The sequence below is a fragment of the Onthophagus taurus genome, chromosome 6 (genome assembly GCF_036711975.1).
Source record: "Onthophagus taurus isolate NC chromosome 6, IU_Otau_3.0, whole genome shotgun sequence".
NCBI lineage: Eukaryota > Metazoa > Arthropoda > Insecta > Coleoptera > Scarabaeidae > Onthophagus > Onthophagus taurus.
In genome coordinates this window covers 25621545-25642331 of record NC_091971.1, presented here as the reverse complement: position 1 = coordinate 25642331, position 20787 = coordinate 25621545, and the positions used below count along the sequence as shown (strand labels likewise).

The 20787-nt window shown below is 38.3% G+C and overlaps 3 protein-coding genes across 5 annotated transcripts; 2 read left to right on the top strand and 1 right to left on the bottom strand.

The window, feature by feature from the left end:
- Nucleotides 1-4448: 4448 nt before the first annotated feature.
- On the top strand, nucleotides 4449-5711 carry LOC139430122 (uncharacterized). Its single transcript, XM_071196773.1, has one exon. The coding sequence runs from the start codon at nucleotides 4449-4451 to the stop codon at nucleotides 5709-5711; it is 1263 nt and encodes a 420-aa protein (XP_071052874.1).
- Nucleotides 5712-6907: 1196 nt separating this feature from the next.
- Nucleotides 6908-10048, top strand: LOC139430091 (uncharacterized). Of its 3 annotated transcripts, XM_071196728.1 has the most exons (3): nucleotides 6908-7324; nucleotides 7385-7465; nucleotides 7526-10048. In XM_071196728.1, the coding sequence occupies exon 3, from the start codon at nucleotides 7661-7663 to the stop codon at nucleotides 8816-8818; it is 1158 nt and encodes a 385-aa protein (XP_071052829.1). In that variant the 5' UTR covers nucleotides 6908-7324; nucleotides 7385-7465; nucleotides 7526-7660; the 3' UTR covers nucleotides 8819-10048. The 3 variants fall into 3 exon arrangements, with proteins under 3 accessions (XP_071052829.1, XP_071052830.1, XP_071052828.1); XM_071196729.1 differs by lacking the exon at nucleotides 7385-7465; XM_071196727.1 differs by having other exon boundaries at nucleotides 7385-10048.
- Nucleotides 10049-15330: 5282 nt separating this feature from the next.
- LOC139430121 (uncharacterized) lies at nucleotides 15331-17738 on the bottom strand. The gene is made up of 2 exons (XM_071196772.1): nucleotides 16832-17738; nucleotides 15331-16772 (listed from the first exon to the last, which is right to left on the bottom strand). The coding sequence occupies exons 1-2, from the start codon at nucleotides 17388-17390 to the stop codon at nucleotides 15331-15333; spliced, it is 2001 nt and encodes a 666-aa protein (XP_071052873.1). The 5' UTR covers nucleotides 17391-17738.
- Between the last annotated feature and the right edge of the window lie 3049 nt (nucleotides 17739-20787).

Genomic DNA, 20787 nt, shown 5'->3' with positions numbered 1-20787 from the left:
CCTGATATAAGTTATGAAAGACTCAATAAGCGAGAATGTCGACAAGTGCGTTGGGAGGAGAATAACTTACACCATTTGCATTACGAGAATGGATATGTGCCCTATAATCAACTGAAAGACATTCTGGAACAGCATACATGCGGAGTGGAGGTGGTGTTTGTAAAGGGATCTCAAAAAGAAAAGGTATTGAGAGACCTATTATCATCGGTAAAGCCAGTGATTATTAATTTACAAGATAATATATATTGCCCTTTGCTTTCGTTGAGTCAAAATTCTTGCGCATATCATTATAAATCGGAAAGCAGTTGTGCAATTGAAAATGTTAAATTAATTTTAAAATTTTTAAAAATGGATTTAGATTAGTGTTAAAATTTAAAATTTAAATAAATTAATTTTTATTGTACTGACTTTTTTTATTCAATTTAAATGTATCACATTCCTAATCCTAATATATAAAATGGAAAAGAAAAACAACCGAATTAAATTTCATTTAATTTATTGAACTCGTCTTTAATAAATGATAAACAATTGCATATCTTTTTAACGTATTATTTATGGTGTCAACTCGACGCCCCCGAGTTAGCAGTTCATGATGTTTTTTTTTGGTGTACTCAAGTCGAGTGATGACTCTTCTCGGGTGCTCCCGGAGGAGTGGAGCATGACCGGGTTGGATTTACTTTGAGCTCACCTCAGGTCAAGATCACGTTGAGTGACTATGACATTGATCAGTAACCTTGACCTGAACAATGACCTTTACTTTGACCTCAACGGAGAACTTGAAGTCAACCTTAATTGTGACCGTGACGTCCCCACCTAAAATGATGTGCATAAATAGCAAGTCAGGTTCATAAAAGATTAGTTTCATTGAAATCATCCGACGTAGTGGTGACATAACAACGCAGAACAAGTAAGTCCATAAACACTTGTCTTACAGCAGAAGTATTAATGTTATATATACTTAGTGGGTTCCAGACAACAATATACAAAAGCACCGAAGAGAAGTCTCGAGGTTCAACAGGCGGTGTCCAAAAAAGCGAGCATAAGTCCAAAGGTGATAAAACCCTCGTTGACACCCGTGGCATCTGAAGAGGTGTTAAAACAAGAAAAGTTTAATACAGTTATAGAGTGTGGTAACAATATGCAAGCGGTCGCTGATGGAAAAGATTCGTTTGCAGACTTAAGCCCTTTTATTATGACGCAAAGTGTTAACGGTAATAATGAAGTAGTTTCGAGAATAGATAACATGGAGAGCTTAACCAACATGTCGGACAGTACAGTAAGAGCAAGTAGAGGTCCTCTATTTTCGGAAACAGTGTATGCACTAAATAAGAGCCGCACGAAATGTGTGGCAATAGGATTAAGTGCTGACTTACATTTTGAACCAGTGGTAAGGTTAATGGGAAAAGGTCAATGTTTAACATTAACGGAAAACGATTGGCACAACATTATTATGTATAAGTCAACAATCACAAACAGTTTTGCTAATCAGTCTCCGTCGCAGATAGTGTTGTGTGGTGTCAGTATATCGTGCGATTGGATGGAAAACGTTTGCAAGATTTTAAAGTTGGAGAGGGGTGGAGAATATGTATATATTGCATATGAATCGTTGCATGAGCTTTGGAACGTAGCAGATTTAGTAGCAACTCGACTGAAATTATTGAGAACTGTGAATTACAAAGCATATTATGATAGTGTTATAAACGCGTTAGCTGCAATGGATGGAGATGTGAAACGTAATATGTTAACGATGCTCAATGAATCGTGTTCTGAACAAATATGTATAAGTAAGGAAGTGATGTTGTACAATTTCGATAAAATCTTGTTGGATGTAGATTTGTTTAAATTATTTCACAATCAATAAAGACATGGGTAAGGTGCGGATTGATGAGAGTAAAAATGAGATGCATAGAATGTATGCATGGACTTATGCGTATAGACAATCACGAAAGTGTAATTGGGAGGAAATGTATTTAGATCGTCTTAGATTTAAGAATAGAATAAGTTATGTAAATGATATGTTACACCTGTACTTAAGCAGCGAATTTAGAAATAAGATTTTTCATGAAAGATTTAAATATGTAATGACTTAAAATAAATAAAATTTTTTTTCAAATGTGAGCGTATTATTAACCATCCAATATTCACCGAATAATGTGCGAAAGCTATTAAATATAATGGTATGAATGTTAGGACAGTGAAACAGTATGCATCGATCAAGCAAACGGTCTGGTCGAGGTATTGTGAATACATTAATCAATAAGCTTCCGATAGAACTACATTTGCCAGGTTATAATTATTGCGGTCCGGGAACCAAATTGGTAAAGAGATTAGTTCGTGGAGATCGGGGAGTGAATAAATTAGACGACGCCTGTAAAACGCATGATATTGCCTACGCAGCGACATCGAATTTAGCTGAGCGACACATAGCCGATAAAGAGTTGTATAAGACGGCGAAAGAGCGGTTGAGAAGTAAAGACGCAAGCTTAGGAGAGCGACTATCGTCGGCGTTAGTGTCAACGATAATGAAAGGAAAAACAATAATGGGTATGGGAATGCAAATTCGTGCCCTAAGACGTAGAGGGACAACTCGTCAGAAGTTGAAACGTGGCGGTAAGTTGTCGTTTACGCAGGCAATGAACTTAGTGCGGCGAGCGATTGCACAGACCAACAGTACGAATACAAAGGGAGATGTACAAGTGGGTTACAATCTGTTGAAACCTTATCAAGGTAGAATACTTAAACCGCGCGGAAAAATAATCAAGATTCCCAAGACGGGAGGTTTTTTACCCTTAATACTTGCAGCTTTGGGTGCTCTCGGTTCTTTAGGCGGAGGTGCAGCAGCTATTGCAAAAACCGTAAACGAAGCAAAAATAGCAAGGGAGCAGTTACAAGAAGCCCAACGTCACAATCGGGCTATGGAACCAAAAGCGATCGGCAGCGGTTTGTATATTAAACCATATAAGCAAGGTTGCGGACTAGTCATGAAAACGGTATCACGAAAATCAAAGCGACTAAAACGCCCCAAGAGGGCGAACAAAATTGGTACAGGAATGTTTATTAATCCATATAAAAAGGGTTGTGGTTATAAAACTGTAGCAAAAAACTAATAAAAATACCCCAACATTCTTTAACGGATGTAGAGTTAAGGCGATATGCACGAGCGCTTGATCTGTTAAACTTTCGTGGGGTGTACATGAGAAACAATTTACCGAAGAAAATCCGAAAACGAGAGAGTGGGATAATAAATCTTGATAATCGTACGGGTCCCGGTACTCACTGGACAGCTTACAACAAGGATGGTGTAAATGTTAACTACTTTGACAGTTATGGAGATTTACGACCACCGATTGAAGTGGAGAAGTATTTTATATCGGATGGGGGGAGAAATATTGTGAGGTATAATTATCGACGATATCAAAAAGAAGATCAAACAAATTGTGGACAATTGTGTCTGCATTTCTTAGATAGTTTAAATACCAAGGAAGTATCCGTGTAAGATTAGTCTTGAGAACAACAATGGAACAAGATACAATACATACAAGTTATACATTTACGCTCACCGGAAGGGGGTCGGAGTTGTCTTGTAACTTTAACCCACCGATTTATTTGAATGAACTCGGTACATACGAGTTAGCTCTTTTAAATTTCGAAACGTTCAATACGTTACCTAATATCGATTCAACAAACAATATTTTACAATATGAAGATCATATGGGAAATTTTACAGAGAATATTGAAATACCGCTAGGAACATACGATATTAACGATATTAACGAATACGTTAAAAAAACATTAACAGCGAGGAATATTCTCAGCGTGACTACACCGGGTACACAGATACGCATAAGAGGTAATAATAATACGCAACGTGCTGAGATAAAAACAAACCGGCGAATAAATTTTGCTAGCGATAATTCAATCGGTTCCTTACTTGGTTTTAACCCTAAAGTTATACCTAAAAACACGATAACAGAATCGGATCATATCGTGAATATAAATAAAACGAATGCATTACAAATTTATTGTAATTTGAGCTCCGGATCGTATACGAATGGACAACCCATGCACGTGTTGTATCATTTCTTCCCGAACGTACCGGCTGGTTTTAAAATAATAGAAGCTCCGCAACAACCGATTTACTTACCTGTTACAACGAACGTGATTAGTACATTAATAGTACGCATACTTGATCAGGACGGTCAGTTGGTAAACTTCAGAGACGAAGAAGTGACCGTGAGAGTGCACTTGAAATCGGTGTGAGTAGTAGGGTATTTAATATGGGTATAGTGTACGACGTTCGAAGAAAAGCACAGGAAAATCTGGGTGATAGAGTAATGTATAAAACGGTACGAAAGGATGTAAAACCTAACAGTAAGCGAAAATCAACTACCCAGTTAACACGCGTCAATCGTCAGTATTTAAGCAACTTAGGTTTTCAACTACTATAAATGGAGTCCTTAAACGTCACGGAGAAAATAAAAGTAGATAACTCGATTGTAAGTTACGAATATCATTCCCATCAACCGTTTGGTTCTACTAGCTTCGGTAACAATGATGAAATTCGTATAGGCATACCCGAAATAGACAATTACACATTGCCTCATGAAAGTTTTTTGTATGTGGAAGGGAGCGTACGTAAACTGGATGCGAGTGGTAAAGCAACAAAAGATGCTAGTGCAACTGCAAAATTGATAAATAATCCTGTAGCGTTTATGTTCAGTGATATTCGCTATCTTATAAATGGTGTTCAAATAGATGGAGTGAGAAACGTGGGGTTAACATCATGTATGAAAGGATACTTTTCGTATACCCCTCACGATATAATAAAGTTGGCGAACGCAGGTTGGAACATGGGCGAGGATCTGCTAGGTCAAGTGGTCCCAACATCCCCTGTAACGGATGCAATAATGGATAAAAATGGAAATTTTGGATTGAGTGTACCGCTAAAGACATTAATAGGGTTTGCTGAAGATTTTAAAACAATTGTGATGAATGTGAGACAAGAGCTAGTGTTAATTCGTAATAATGATGATAATGATGTGCTTGTGAATACGGTAGAAGAACCGTTACAGTTAAAAATCGATAAAGTTGTGTGGAGAATGCCCCATCTAGCCGTAGGCTTACGAGAACAATTAGCTCTAACAAAAATAGCAGGACGAAATATTGATCTGCAAATACCTTTTCGCAGTTGGGAAGTACATGAATATCCTTCTTTACCTCAAACAACAAAGCATTCATGGGCTGTGAAAACAGCTCCGCAGTTGGAAACACCTAGATTTATAATAATTGGGTTTCAAACAAAGAAGAAAGGAAAACAGTTGGCGAACATGGCAACCTTTGATAATGTAAAACTCACCAATTTGACGGTATTCCTAAACGGTGAACGCTACCCATACGATAATCTGAACGTGGACTTTGATAGTAATCGTGTCGCAGTGTTATATGACATGTATACACGCTTTCAAAAGTCCTACTATGGGAAGGAAGGAGAACCATTACTCACTCCGAAACAATTTATTGAAAATTATCCACTGATTGGAATTGATTGTACATATCAAGCAGAAGCGCTACACAAAAGTGGGGTAGAAATACGGATAGAATTTACGACAAAAAATCCGATTCCTGATGGTACCACAGCATACTGTTTAGTTTTACATGATAAGGCGTTTCAATATTCTCCACTAACAAAAATCGTCAAACAAATGACTTGAGTATGGGGAAAGAAGGGTTGGTAGTGTGTAGTTGGATCGGATCCTGAGCCGCATCGCACCCGTAGCTCATCATCCGAAATGTGAGACTTCTATATTCAGCGTAAACAAAAAAAAAAGTCGTAGAGTATAAGTTGTGCGACAGATTTCTACGGCTGCATAGTATGGATAATCGTGTTGATGTACGGAAGCAAGATGTATTCAAATAAAACTCAATACATAATTCTCGATATACAAGGTTTCATGGTCAACGAAGATCAGTTCGTACCTAAAGAATTAGCATCATGTGATAGTAACAAATGCATAACCCACCACGTTTTTCAACCGAGTAGCAGTATAGCTTCATTACCATCTAAATATAGGAATACTGCAAACTGGTTAATGACACATCATCATTGCATCGACTGGAAAGTTGGTTTTATCCATCCAATGGAATTCGACGCCATAGTCAAATATCTGTGTCGGAATGTCAAGAAAGTGTATGTTAAAGGACCTGAAAAAATTAAATTTTTAAGACATATTATTTCCGCGCCGATATTTGCGTTGGAAGGTAGTATCTATAAACTTGAGATGGGTATACCGAGCTGTGCTTTTCACTCGCGACGAAGAAGTATGTGCGCTCTTTCCAATGTACGCCACTTACAAGAAGTTGTCGAAGAGGGGGTGCAAAACAAGGATGCGAAAGACAGTCGGTGACTATAAAGCAGAGACAAGTCGTAATGGGGGATAGTTAAGAGCTGGTTGCGATGGAACAAGTGTTCACTGTGTTTGGGTGTTGGCCACTTACATCTGCCAAGAAAGTGTACAGCGTAATGAAAAAATATGAACAAGATGCCTCATTTGCGAACATTCCAGCTCGTGATTTAAAATATTTACCAACACAGTATTATTTCGATAAAGTACCATCTATGGAATTACGAAGAATTTGGACCCAACTACCGTTCGCCTACCAGCAATCGAAAATGTTACAAATGAAGTTACCGTGTCTTGAACATTATAATAATGATTGTGCGGAAACTCATTTCGATGGACCACCACCACCTAAAATGCATTGTATTAAATGTACGTTAGAAAAGAAATAAATGTTATTTTTTTATCCATATTGATGAGTTTTATTTAAAGAAACCTCTTCACCTCCCCTTCTGTGGGGAGGGGAGTTCTGTGTGGGAGGGGAGGGGAGGGGGGTTCAGAGGGGAGGGGGGATTGTAACCCCCCTTGAGTCACGGGCGAAGATAAGGTCCGAACGACCTCGCATTCTCAGACAGTATGACCTCCCCTTGGGCCACAGGCGATAACAAGGAGAAAACCTGGACAACCTCGCATTCCCAGACAGTATGACCTCCCCTTCAGTCACAGGCGATAACAAGGAGAAGACCTAAACGACCTCGCATTCCCAGACAGTTGACCGGACAAATACCTGTTCACTAACCCGTACTTAAAGGTAGTGGAAAGTGGGTTACTCCTCACTCCGTGTACAGCAGTCGCTGAGTGATATAGTAGTGTACAAAAGACGATAATTCCTTAAAAAGTGTGTTTACAATAATAACAGATTTTGTTAAAAACTGTGTTTTTCCGACCACGAAGAAATCGCCTTCTGCTAGAAAACCATTTGAAAAGTAAGTTACATCAATACAATTTTTATCGGTTTTCTTCATGTATGTTTGTGATGATTTCAGGTATTAATTGTTATACGCTGAGAAAAGTGGTTCTTCAGCGCATTGCAAACCTGTCAGACGTGATAGAAAACCATTTGAAAAGTAAGTTACATCAATACAATTTTTATCGGTTTTCTTCATGTATGTTTGTGATGATTTCAGACATTAATTGTTATACGCTGAGAAAAGTGGTTCTTCAGCGGATTGCAAACTTGTCAGACGTGAGCGAACGTATAATTTTAATAAAATAATCCAAATTTTTTGTAACCCTTTTGATTCCTTGAAGTCTTTCCCATTATGCTTCACTTAATTGGTAACAGCCACGCTCGTGCAAGCGATAATACCGATGGTATGACCGACCCACTGGTTGCCGTGCTGCCACGCAATAACGACAGTACGAATGTTGTTGAGTCAAGCCTACCGTCGTTACCATTATATTGCAGCGGCAACTTTGACGGTTTGAGTCGTACCATGCAGGATTTCACTACAGACCCACCACTGTACGAGCAAATAATGAATGAGCTCCGGTCACAGCCAGGGAACGACAATGGTGCGATTGTTACCACCAGTCCAACCTTGTCGTCCTACGGCTTAACTCGCATCAGTATGGAGATACGAGAAGAAGGAACATATCAGGAAGTTGTTGTGCCACCTGAACCTGCTACCAATCAGGCCGACGTGGTACAACCACTTCCAGATATTGTACATACGGATGTCACAAGTCAAGCACCTGCTGAAAACCAGGTGCTTGCGGCACCGTCTGTACCAGCGACGGAAGACGTATCCCAACCCTCCGATAGGATATGTGTTTCGCCTGTCTTCTCGAGTGGACCCATACGGTACACATCCCGCCGTATAAAAAAACGCGTCAACTTGTTGTCAAGGGGTTGCGTGAAACAAACTACCCGCCCAAACCCTTCTCCTGCTTCACAAGACTCCTGTAGATTGCTGCGAAACGCATTAGCCAAACCTCCCCGTAACACACGAAGAGTACCTACACTCGCTACAGTAACCAGACCTGCAACGGTGGTTACATCTCCACCAGAGGTGACCATCGACATCCGTGACAGCCCGCCAACTATCACAACTATCCCACCACAAAATGTGGTGTTCCCACCACCTTTACCTATCCCTACTATCCCGCAGAGGCAAAATCTTCCAGCTGTAAATACCGCACATCCCGACCCATGGGTTGATGCGTTTCTGCATTCAACAACCAACTTGGCAAGCAGTCTTTTGTCCCAAGAGGATTTTTTCATCTTGGGCTTGAAACCTCAATTGCAAACCAAAGTGACGACTTTGGAACATCATAAGCGCCACTTCGTGAACGCGTTGAATGCAGTAAACCAGAATCCCACCGTCTGCTTTGCTGCTTCTTCAAACATCCTTAACATGTACAACACCAAAATTAACCTGTATAAGTCCCTTCTCAGGCTGCTGCCTGACAACGGTTAATAGCGTTTTTTTTTTGAAGCTCGTTCAGTTTTTTTGTCTCTTGCAGTGTTAACGTTGCAGGAGTTGGCTATGGAGAGCGTTAATTCGACGATTTCCCGTAAAGACCGTACGTTGCGGTTAGTAGATGTTTTACCAAAGACTCTACTACTAAACGTAATGTACAGCTGGGACATATGCTTCTGGCGTCGAATATCCCGAAAGGGCGATCGAATCAATCTTGGGGAGGTTTGCTTCCCCACCGTGGAACGCTTTGGAAAGAAAATGTCGCAAGGCACCGTACATAAGTTGTTCCACGGTTCTCCGGTTGATTGGAGTTCAACTTTCGGAGTGGGTCTTCAGTATCAAGCAAGGTATGTTTTTTATGAATCACATTTGGGCAACCTTTGCTATCGTTGTCGACGCCGCCTACACCATATTAGTATAACGAACGTTTTACAACTGGATTGTCGTGTGAAATTGCGCTCGAAAATAAAGTATGCATCTTCTGAACGATTGCAGACTATTATTTTAAATAAAAAATATTGGTGTGCGATGTGTTGTCGTGTGTCTTTGTTTCGAGTCTGTTTTAAACCACAACTTGAGGAGGATCAAAGTACTGAGGAATTGTCGGAGGGATGTCTCAGCAACTAATATGTTGTAGGTGGTTTTTTCAAATTTGTACACCATCCTTGTATGATACTGAAAATCGTTCGAATTGATGATATGACAACAAGTTCGCTTCCTTTTCACCTTTTCCGCTCCCATGCTTTTGTTTATATGTATTATTAATTATTTATTTGAATATTTACCGTATCTACTTATTGTTACCGCTCCCATGCTTTTGTTAATATGTATTATTAATTACTTATTTGAATATTTACCGTATCTACTTATTGTTAATTTAATACTAAGTAGTGTAAATTGTACTGTGACTTACACTGCTTTATTTTGTTTAATCACATAACATCTGTATGTGAATAACCCACTGGTGGTTCTACTACATCAACCATACAGATACTTTTGAAATCATGATAATAAATAATTTTGTAAATTTATGTATACCACGTCTTATTGTAAAATAAATATTGTGTAATATTACGCACGCTTTAAATAACTTTCAAACTCAATGTTAACAGTTTATATAGTTAAAGTGTTGTAAACCATTATTTTGAAACAATGATAATAAATAATCTGCTGAAATTTTTTGTATGCTACATTTTATGATAAAATAAACATTGTTTTCTACTACGACTTCATTTCTTGTTAATCTCCCGTTCAAGTATCACCCGTCAGCATGGTTGAAGACGTTAAGTTTGTTAGCCAACCTTTAACACTACCAATCTGTAATCTTCATAACGACTTCGCTGCAAATAAATTTAAACGACATAGCGAATTATTTGGTGGGGAATGTAAACGTGGTTTGATAATTGGTTCTTCGGGTGCCGGAAAAACAAACGTAATGTTAACTTTATTGACAGCTCTCAACGGGTTGCGCTTTTTGAATGTATATTTGTGCTCTAATTCACTCTACCAAATCAAATACGAATTTCTACGACAATTACTTAAACCTATCCGCTCTTGCGGCTATTATGAATACTCAGATGTCGGACGATTTCTACCACCGTCAAAGGTGAAAGAATATTCAATTATTATTTTTGATGATATTGCTCCTACAGAGCAACAGATTATCAAGGAATATTTTTCATACGGTCGTCATAGAAACGTTGATACTTTTTTACTCGCTCAAAGTTATAGCGCCATTTCCAAGCAGCTTTTACGTGACAATTGCAACCTTTTAGTTTTATTTAAACAAGATCTCACTAACTTGAAACATATTTACAACGATCATTTGCTAGGGGACATTACGTGGGATGATTTTGTCAGAATTTGTCGAACTTGTTGGGATACACCGCACGGTATATTAGTTATTGATTTAGATTGCGATAAAAATAACGGACGCTATCGGAAAGGTTTCGATGAGTACATTATACTGTAAAACCATTGACTTTACGACTGCATGCTCAGTCTCTGTGCGATCATTACACTATCACGTTGAACTATGAATCGTAATGTTGCACAACAGTTAATAGCTGCGCGAGAAGATGTTAAACATAAAATACGCACTTTGAAAGGAGATATAAAACAGAAGCAGTCCATTGCCGAAGCTCAACTCGCTCCACTGAAAGAACCTCTGACAGATATTTCCAAAAAATTACAAACTGTCAATTTATTAGCGCTCGACAATAAATTCGGGATAAAACGTGATTTATTTACCCCGAAAAAGGAGCAGTCACCAGATATCTCAGCCTTACTGGCTGACTTGCAGAAACCTTCTAAAGGACTTAAACTGGAAACTCCTAGAGTGAAACCTAAACGTAGAGTTACGTCAACACCCATTAAACCGGGAGCTAGCATGGATGTTTCACCGGAACTCGCACGGAGTCCGCAATTTCTCAGCGACGAAGAGGTGTTCGAGGGTCGAGATACTACACCTGAGGTTTCTGTTCGTGAGTCAGACACATCTTTAGATGTCTACGAGCGGGACGCTAGGGAGCAGTTGGCGCGCATGAAAGAGAATATGGAGGGAATGATGGAACAGACAGTTATTAGAGAAGCTTTAGGGCAGCTGGACCCCTTACCACGTACCTATGTTACGGGTTTAACAGTAGATGTAAATAACGAGTTCGATCAAACTTACGGTGTTCGTGCACTTACCGATGGATTGTATATCGCAAATCAACCAATAACGTTTGACGGGAAAAACATTTTGGTGGGTGAATTTACTTATACAGGAACACCGGGGTTATACGAGTTGTTATTCAAAAATAAACCGGGTAAATTTACTTTACCAGATGCGAGAAATTACAAAGATATCTTACAACGTTCGAATGTACATAAAAGAGATTATGACGCTTCAAAAAGTATCATAACTGATGATGAAAATGAAAAGTTTGTGAACATAATCAAACCAATTTCCTTGGGTCAAAGACCAAATGTGTACTGGGCTCGATATTGGCCAAAACCTAAAACTGGATCAGGTCACTTAAATAAGTTGTTAGTACCTGCTGCAATTAAAGAGTACGAATACTGGGACGACGTGAACGAATTAGTTGATCGGTTGCGTTTACTACTTGCTTCCGAAGCAGCAGGTCATACTGCTCATCATAACGAAATTATATCCCTCATAGAGGAATTACGGGAAGCGCAAGTCATTCGTTAAGGGTATATAAACTTTTTTCTGTTTCTGTGACGCTTCAGAAGCCAATATGCCTTTAAACCGTTTTGGTGAACATGGTTCTACATCTATCGATAAATTTGGTAAGCATGTTCACCACCATGTTATACAGAACCACATAGCAAGATCCGAAGTTCTACAACCTTCATCAACATTTATTTTAACTTTACGTGGTGATGGAGATGTTGATCCAAAAACAAAACTTTATAAAATCACAAACAAAAGTGGAATTACGGATTACATCAATTCTTTCTACGAAGGTATGATAAAAGATGTTGTAAAGTCCGCTCATGTTCAGTTACTTGTTAACGATATCGTTATTAAGTCGCTCCAGGGAGTCCAACTCAAACGCGGAGATACCATTAAGTGTAAAAATAATGCACCGATAGGAGGACTACCTTTTCTTGTAGAGTTGTTGATTGAAGGGGTTGTAGAGTAATGGTTAGTGTTAAGCGAGATCTCGTTAACGAACTACATGCACCTGCGAGACGACATTATCGGCGACGCCGCGTTCTGCTTCACGGACTATTGGATCTTTATCAAGCTGATTTGGTTGAAATGATCCCATATGCGTCGGTCAATAAAGGTTACAAGTATATACTGACTGTTATCAACGCTTTTTCAAAATACGCATGGGCCTTACCACTCAAAACCAAAACTGGGAAAGAGGTTACTCAAGCTATGAAGGACATTTTGCATAGTAAAAAGAATATTACTCCGAGCAACTTACAAACCGATAATGGGAAAGAGTTTTACAATAGCGATTTTCAAAAATTAATGGAACAACTTAACATTAATCATTACAGCACCTATTCCACTTTAAAAAGCTCGATTATCGAACGGTTTAATAGAACCCTAAAAAATAAAATGTGGAAAGAATTTAGTATGCAAGGAAATTATCGCTGGTTAGACTTACTACCCAAATTACTAAAATCTTACAACAACACAATACATCGCACCATTCACATGAAACCTTCAGCTGTTAATCGACGAAATGAATCTGCTCTGTTAAATACTGTATACAATTCCATTAAAGTTGTCGACCCCAACCACCATAAATTTAATGTGGGGGAACACGTGCGAATTAGCAAGTACAGACACGCTTTTGCTAAAGGTTACCAACCAACTTGGTCCAATGAAATTTTCACCATAGCGACAGTTCAAAATACTAATCCCAGGACTTACCTTATTAAAGATGGTAGAGGAGAACCCATTCTTGGAGCATTTTACGACGAAGAATTACAACGTGTGAAACACCCGGATGTATTTTTAATTGAAAAAGTTCTTCGTCGAAAAGGAAATAAAGTCCGAGTGAAATGGTTGGGAATGGATAGCTCTCATAATTCTTGGATTGCAAAAAAGGATGTATTATAATTTTTACACTAAGAAAATAAAAAACTTTTTTTTTAATTTCGTTGATTTTATTTCAAGTAACCTTTTTAACAACCTACTTTCTACTTTATATACAAGTTTTGTGATACAAGCAAGTATTTTTTTTTTTTACAAATTAACTGATCGCAATTTAACTAGCCATACATGTTTACGTTTAACAACTCCAATAAGTTGTCCAAAAGATCTTCCCTGCGTAGATCTTCAATAAGATAGTTTCCCCAAGCTAACGTATGACATCCATCCTCCATCACGTAACGTTTATCGTCATGTGCAGAGAGCGCCACTTTATTCTTTAGTTCTGTATACATCGTGTGATAGGAGGAGCGAAAGACATACATCTTTTTTCGCACAGAACCTCCATCTTCGATAATCCGTTTATATTCTGAAACACTTAAGTTTTTATCGATAACATACTTTTTCACACCCTTGGCACGCTTGACAACTCCTTCCAAAGTGTTAATACAATAAGCTTTAGCTCCTGTACCATAAAACGATGTTAATATCGTATTTGGGTACTCATCTTTCATTTTTCCAACTATCGGCGGCCCTGGAGGAATATTATGTCTGTTGTTTAACTTGTAATTAGAGGTATCGAACATCTCTATATTTTCTTTGATATCCTGGTATACATTCTCAGTAAATATTTCGAGAATTAACGAATCCGTATCTGTATATAACAATAATACGTTTTCACCATATTTCTCTTTTAAAAAATTATAAAAAAAGTTATAAATGACCGCTTTCGACAATTCCAGTACGCTAAACCCTACATACAGAGGTTTGTTATATTTGACCTCCACCTTCTGCATTTCAATGGCTGCCAAATTATGGCAGAAAATTTTCGATGACTTGAAAGTCGGCTTTGCGATAAGAGCTTCTGCACCGGGTCTCCTGTAACGATTCTCCCAATGTGACACTAATCGTATATCGACTCTATTTTCAACATTTTCCATCGTTTTCCCATACACGATATTATTCATTTGTTTATAATGATTTTTCCCAAATTCATTCGTAGCATTCATTCGTTTCTCAGAGTTAAAATCGATATATGGTTTCATCCACGGCGATTGTTGAAATTGCAATGCACGGTGTATTTTGGTTAGCTTAAGACCTTTTTTCACACATTCACGTAGGTTTACATAGTGAATTATGTATTTCGATTTATTTTGTAAGTTCGCAATCAACTTAGGATGCTTCGATCCGGGAGCGATTATGTTTTCGGGACAAAACGGTAGATCATCATGCTGGTTGTGTAACCTTTCGGGATACTCCAAATCCACTTCAAAGACATAACCAAGGTGTTCATCATCTAAACACTCCACATCTATATCTGCTATTTCTTGGTTCGACAACCATCGAAAACCGCCTGTTGGTAATTTACAACTCATTGCATACCCATACAAATTGGTAGCATCCAAGTATAGAATATATGATGATGGTTTTTCCGGGTTAAAATCGTCAAGGAACTTGTTGTTTGCTATTGCAGATCGTTTTACACACATACAGAGACCGCCTCTAATTCCTTTCTTAAAAAAGTGTAACATGTCAATGTCTGATAACAATTCTAATTTTACACCTGTCATTTTTAACAGAGCATCCCACCCAAACCCGGGCGCAGTATAATAATGGCAAGGATCCAGATTGTAATTCTCCAAAGATATTGTCCTGAAATTTTCAAAGACGTCAGTCAACATTAACACATCTGACGTCAAATACAGGTCACTGTATTCTCCCAACGTTGTACACTTAAATTTATTCCATACAGTCTGTGCTCTAGAGTATTGTTCCTTTGAAATATTACTTGAACTCAATATGTCGTAAAACTGTGTATGATCAGGCAATTTACTATACTCCAACTTTTCAAACGAATCTACGAACGAATATGGAAATACACCTTTCTGGCGCATCAATCTAAATTCTTCAGAGTCTTTGAATTTTTTTTCACTTCCACACAATCCTTATCATCCAAATATGAAACCAACTTTTCCAAAGAACTCGCCATAAATCTAAACGAGTCGACGAATCTTATTTTCATAAACACTTTGCGTTTCTTTCCCTTGTTATCGGTTGTTTCTCCGACAACTATTTTTTTGGAAAAAGAAATATATTTTTCTTTGTTTTGTGCTATCACCTCTACTTCCTCCTTGTTTAGGGCAATACTTTTCACAAACATGTGGGCATCGTAATTCGACAGGTTGTGGAAAAACACAGGGATAAACATCGGTAATTTATAATTTATATTGCAGACGGAATGCGCAGGACCCCTATACAATCCTGTCAAGTGATCGTGATCACACACTTTCTCTTCTTTGTTTATTGGTTTATCACAAATGTGACATACGGAACTCAGTTCATGTACAAATTGGTCCAGACAGCTTAGCGGTATCATATCCTTTGTTTGCCTCAAATGTTGTTTATAGATCTCTATTACATCCTTCTCCAATCTTATAATAAATTCCAGAGCAGCGTTTCGCCCTCGGTATATTCGGAATTTCGATAAGTTATCATCGTAAGCACACTTAATGTAGTACGCAAACGCGTATGGTTCGTGTTCAAAACATCGGGCCGTATATGGTTTATTATCATCGTAAACTTTTCCTTCTTCGGGCGTTAAGGGTTTCAGAATCGCCTCGAAATCGGCGTACACCACAAACGGAACTTTCATTTTTTTTTCAAATCCTTCAAATTGTAAAACATTTTCCTTTTCTAGATGTCCGAACTTATTCACTTTTATTTGTTCGCTTGGTACTGTTGCTTTCACTTTTTTACAGTCATCCATCTGATGTCGTACCAACTTGTCTTCAGTTGAAAAGTATTGCAAACAACCCTCACAAATATATCTTTGATGTTCATGAGTCGATGATTGTGTATTTATCAGTCGAGATAAGTTTTTTATCCAACAATAGTGGTTATTCCCGAAATTGTCGCTGACTACTAATAAGTTTACATGACGCTCCCGTTTCTGTTTACATATACATACAGTTACAATATCATCTACCATTTTCTCTCCATTATACCAAGAATTTATACCATAGACGTTAATTGAAATGTTATTTTCTTCCTCAAATTTTGGTATGTCTCTGATGGGTACTGGGAATGTTACGCAGTCAAACTTTAATTCTGTTTCCCTATAATCTGGGTATGATGATATTCTTTGCGGTAAACCTGTGGGTTGGTACAGCGCGGACATCAGTGCCCAAGCAAAGCACTTATTATCGTTATTTTGCACATTTATTACCGCTCTCTTCCCTTTTATGGATGTCGGTAAGTCGATGTAGCTCGATGCTCTTGTAGGATTAAACTTGTTACAGTTCACTTCAAGATATAATATTTCCAACAAGGTCCAACCTGCAGTATTAACGCCTTTAGTTTCGCATTTTACTACTTTTCTATTCTTATACTCTTACCTGAGTCCCGTTCTTGGAATTCCGACATTTTCACCATAATCTCGTCCATAAAGTCCTCGTATGTTTGGTACAAGTCTACGGCTACTGTTATAATTTTATTTTTTGTGTTGAATGATTTGATTTCCACTTCTTCCTTCGTATTTATGAAATACAATCCAAAAATTTCCGTATTCACTTTTAAACTACCATTTACATTCCTCACGGACTGTATCAAACTGATAACTTTTTCTCTAATTCGGTTACTGAATTCCTTCATGTCTACGTACTTCCGTTCATGATCGCTCACTCTAAAACTACATATTTTATCTCCAAATATCGAATCTATTTTTTCTACACCATCATCTATTATTACGAAGGCTTTCTGTTTATGTTTGTTGCTGCGCAGATGTGAGGAATAACATTGTCTGGTTACGTGTTCATCACATATTTCACACACTATAACATCTCCTTGTTGATCCTCTTCCACCTTTCGACGTTTCCCAATACATGCTGTGCGTTGATGTCTCACAAGATTATCTGGTCTAGTAAACTCTTTGTAACACACGTCGCAGGTCAACATGTTCACAACACTCTTACTTCAATACTGTTGAACACGATTTTCTATCTGCTATTTAAAGCATACCTCCTCCGAAGTGGGGTTTTCAATGAACTCACGTCGTGTAACCTTCATTTCAGGTCACGTACAAGGTCAATGTCATGGTCACAATTAAGGTTGACTTCAAGGTCTCCGTTGAGGTCAAAGTAAAGGTCATTGTTCAGGTCAAGGTTACTGATCAAGGTCATGGTCACTAAACGTGATCTTGACCTGAGGTGAGCTCAAAGTAAAGGTCATTGTTTAGGTCTAGGTTACTGGTCAACGACCCCCTTTGCAATAGCCGATTCTGGAACCTCCTCCCAGAACCTCAGGGCAAGGTCAAGGTCAAGGTCACTCAACGTGACCTTGGCCTTGACCTTGACCTGAGGTTCTGAGAGGAGGTTCTAGAATCGGCTTTTATCTACTACTAACGTCATAATATCACGTTTTGGGCACATTTTGTTTTTTATCTCCAACATGCTCCAAGATGTCATTTGGCGCCTGAATATCACATATATGGTCAACAGAATTACCGGAACCGAAAGTGATAGAAAGTTCAAACATGGCTCAGAACGGCGTATAACGTCATAATATCACGTTTTGGGCACATTTTGTTTTTTATCTCCAACATGCTCCAAGATGTCATTTGGCGCCTGAATATCACAAATATGATCAATAGAATTACCGGAACCAAAAGTGATAGAAAGGTCAAACATGGCTCAGAACGGCGTATAACGTCATAATATCACGTTTTGGGCACATTTTGTTTTTTATCTCCAACATGCTCCAAGATGTCATTTGGCGCCTGAATATCACATATATGGTCAACAGAATTACCGGAACCGAAAGTGATAGAAAGTTCAAACATGGCTCAGAACGGCGTATAACGTCATAATATCACGTTTTGGGCACATTTTGTTTTTTATCTCCAACATGCTCCAAGATGTCATTTGGCGCCTGAATATCACAAATATGGTCAACAGAATTATCGGAACCGAAAGTGATAGAAAGTTCAAACATGGCTCAAAACGGCGTATAACGTCATAACATCACGTTTTGGGCACATTTTGTTTTTTATCTCCAACATGCTCCAAGATGTCATTTGGCGCCTGAATATCAAATATATGGTCAACAGAATTACCGGAACCAAAAGTGATAGAAAGTTCAAACATGGCTCAAAACGGCGTATAACGTCATAATATCACGTTTTGGGCACATTTTGTTTTTTATCTCCAACATGCTCCAAGATGTCATTTGACGCCTGAATATCAAATATATGGTCAACAGAATTACCGGAACCAAAAGTGGTAGAAAGTTCAAACATGGCTCAAAACGGCGTATAACGTTATAATATCACGTTTTGGGCACATTTTGTTTTTTATCTCCAACATGCTCCAAGATGTCATTTGAGGCCTGAATATCACAAATATGGTCAACAGAATTATCGGAACCGAAAGTGATAGAAAGTTCAAACATGGCTCAAAACGGCGTATAACGTCATAATATCACGTTTTGGGCACATTTTGTTTTTTATCTCCAACATGCTCCAAGATGTCATTTGGCGCCTGAATATCACAAATATGGTCAACAGAATTAGCGGAACCGAAAGTGATAGAAAGTTCAAACATGGCTCAGAACGGCGTATAACGTCATAATATCACGTTTTGGGCACATTTTGTTTTTTATCTCCAACATGCTCCAAGATGTCATTTGGCACCTGAATATCACATATATGGTCAACAGAATTACCGGAACCGAAAGTGATAGAAAGTTCAAACATGGCTCAGAACGGCGTATAACGTCATAATATCACGTTTTGGGCACATTTTGTTTTTTATCTCCAACATGCTCCAAGATGTCATTTGGCGCCTGAATATCACAAATATGATCAACAGAATTATCGGAACCAAAAGTGATAGAAAGGTCAAACATGGCTCAGAACGGCGTATAACGTCATAATATCACGTTTTGGGCACATTTTGTTTTTTATCTCCAACATGCTCCAAGATGTCATTTGGCGCCTGAATATCACATATGTGGTCAACAGAATTACCGGAACCGAAAGTGATAGAAAGTTCAAACATGGCTCAGAACGGCGTATAACGTCATAATATCACGTTTTGGGCACATTTTGTTTTTTATCTCCAACATGCTCCAAGATGTCATTTGGCGCCTGAATATCACAAATATGATCAACAGAATTACCGGAACCAAAAGTGATAGAAAGTTCAAACATGGCTCAGAACGGCGTATAACGTAATAATATCACGTTTTGGGCACATTTTGTTTTTTATCTCCAACATGCTCCAAGATGTCATTTGACGCCTGAATATGACAAATATGGTCAACAGAATTACCGGAACCAAAAGTGATAGAAAGGTCAAACATGGCTCAGAACGGCGTATAACGTCATAATATCACGTTTTGGGCACATTTTGTTTTTTATCTCCAACATGCTCCAAGATGTCATTTGGCGCCTGAATATCACATATATGGTCAACAGAATTACCGGAACCGAAAGTGATAGAAAGTTCAAACATGGCTCAGAACGGCGTATAACGTCATAATATCACGTTTTGGGCACATTTTGTTTTTTATCTCCAACATGCTCCAAGATGTCATTTGGCGCCTGAATATCACAAATATGATCAATAGAATTACCGGAACCAAAAGTGATAGAAAGGTCAAACATGGCTCAGAACGGCGTATAACGTCATAATATCACGTTTTGGGCACATTTTGTTTTTTATCTCCAACATGCTCCAAGATGTCATTTGGCGCCTGAATATCACATATATGGTCAACAGAATTACCGGAACCGAAAGTGATAGAAAGTTCAAACATGGCTCAAAACGGCGTATAACGTCATAACATCACGTTTTGGGCACATTTTGTTTTTTATCTCCAACATGCTCCAAGATGTCATTTGGCGCCTGAATATCAAATATATGGTCAACAGAATTACCGGAACCAAAAGTGATAGAAAGTTCAAACATGTCTCAAAACGGCGTATAACGTCATAATATCACGTTTTGGGCACATTTTGTTTTTTATCTCCAACATGCTCCAAGATGTCATTTGGCGCCTGAATATCACATATATGGTCAACAGAATTACCGGAACCGAAAGTGATAGAAAGTTCAAACATGGCTCAGAACGGCGTATAACGTCATAATATCACGTTTTGGGCACATTTTGTTTTTTATCTCCAACATGCTCCAAGATGTTATGGCGCCTGAATATCACAAATATGATCAACAGAATTACCGGAGCCAAAAGTGATAGAAAGTTCAAACATGGCTCAGAACGGCGTATAACGTCATAATATCACGTTTTGGGCACATTTTGTTTTTTATCTCCAACATGCTCCAAGATGTCATTT

Bases quoted from the DNA above. Each gene is read 5' to 3' on its own strand.
- LOC139430121 (XM_071196772.1), bottom strand. From the start codon at position 17,390: ATGTTGACCTGCGACGTGTGTTACAAAGAGTTTACTAGACCAGATAAT. The intron at 16,773-16,831 runs GTAAGAGTATAA...TTAATACTGCAG, and splicing joins ATTCCAAGAACGGGACTCAG to GTTGGACCTTGTTGGAAATA.
- LOC139430091 (XM_071196729.1), top strand. From the start codon at position 7,661: ATGCTTCACTTAATTGGTAACAGCCACGCTCGTGCAAGCGATAATACC.
- LOC139430122 (XM_071196773.1), top strand. From the start codon at position 4,449: ATGGAGTCCTTAAACGTCACGGAGAAAATAAAAGTAGATAACTCGATT.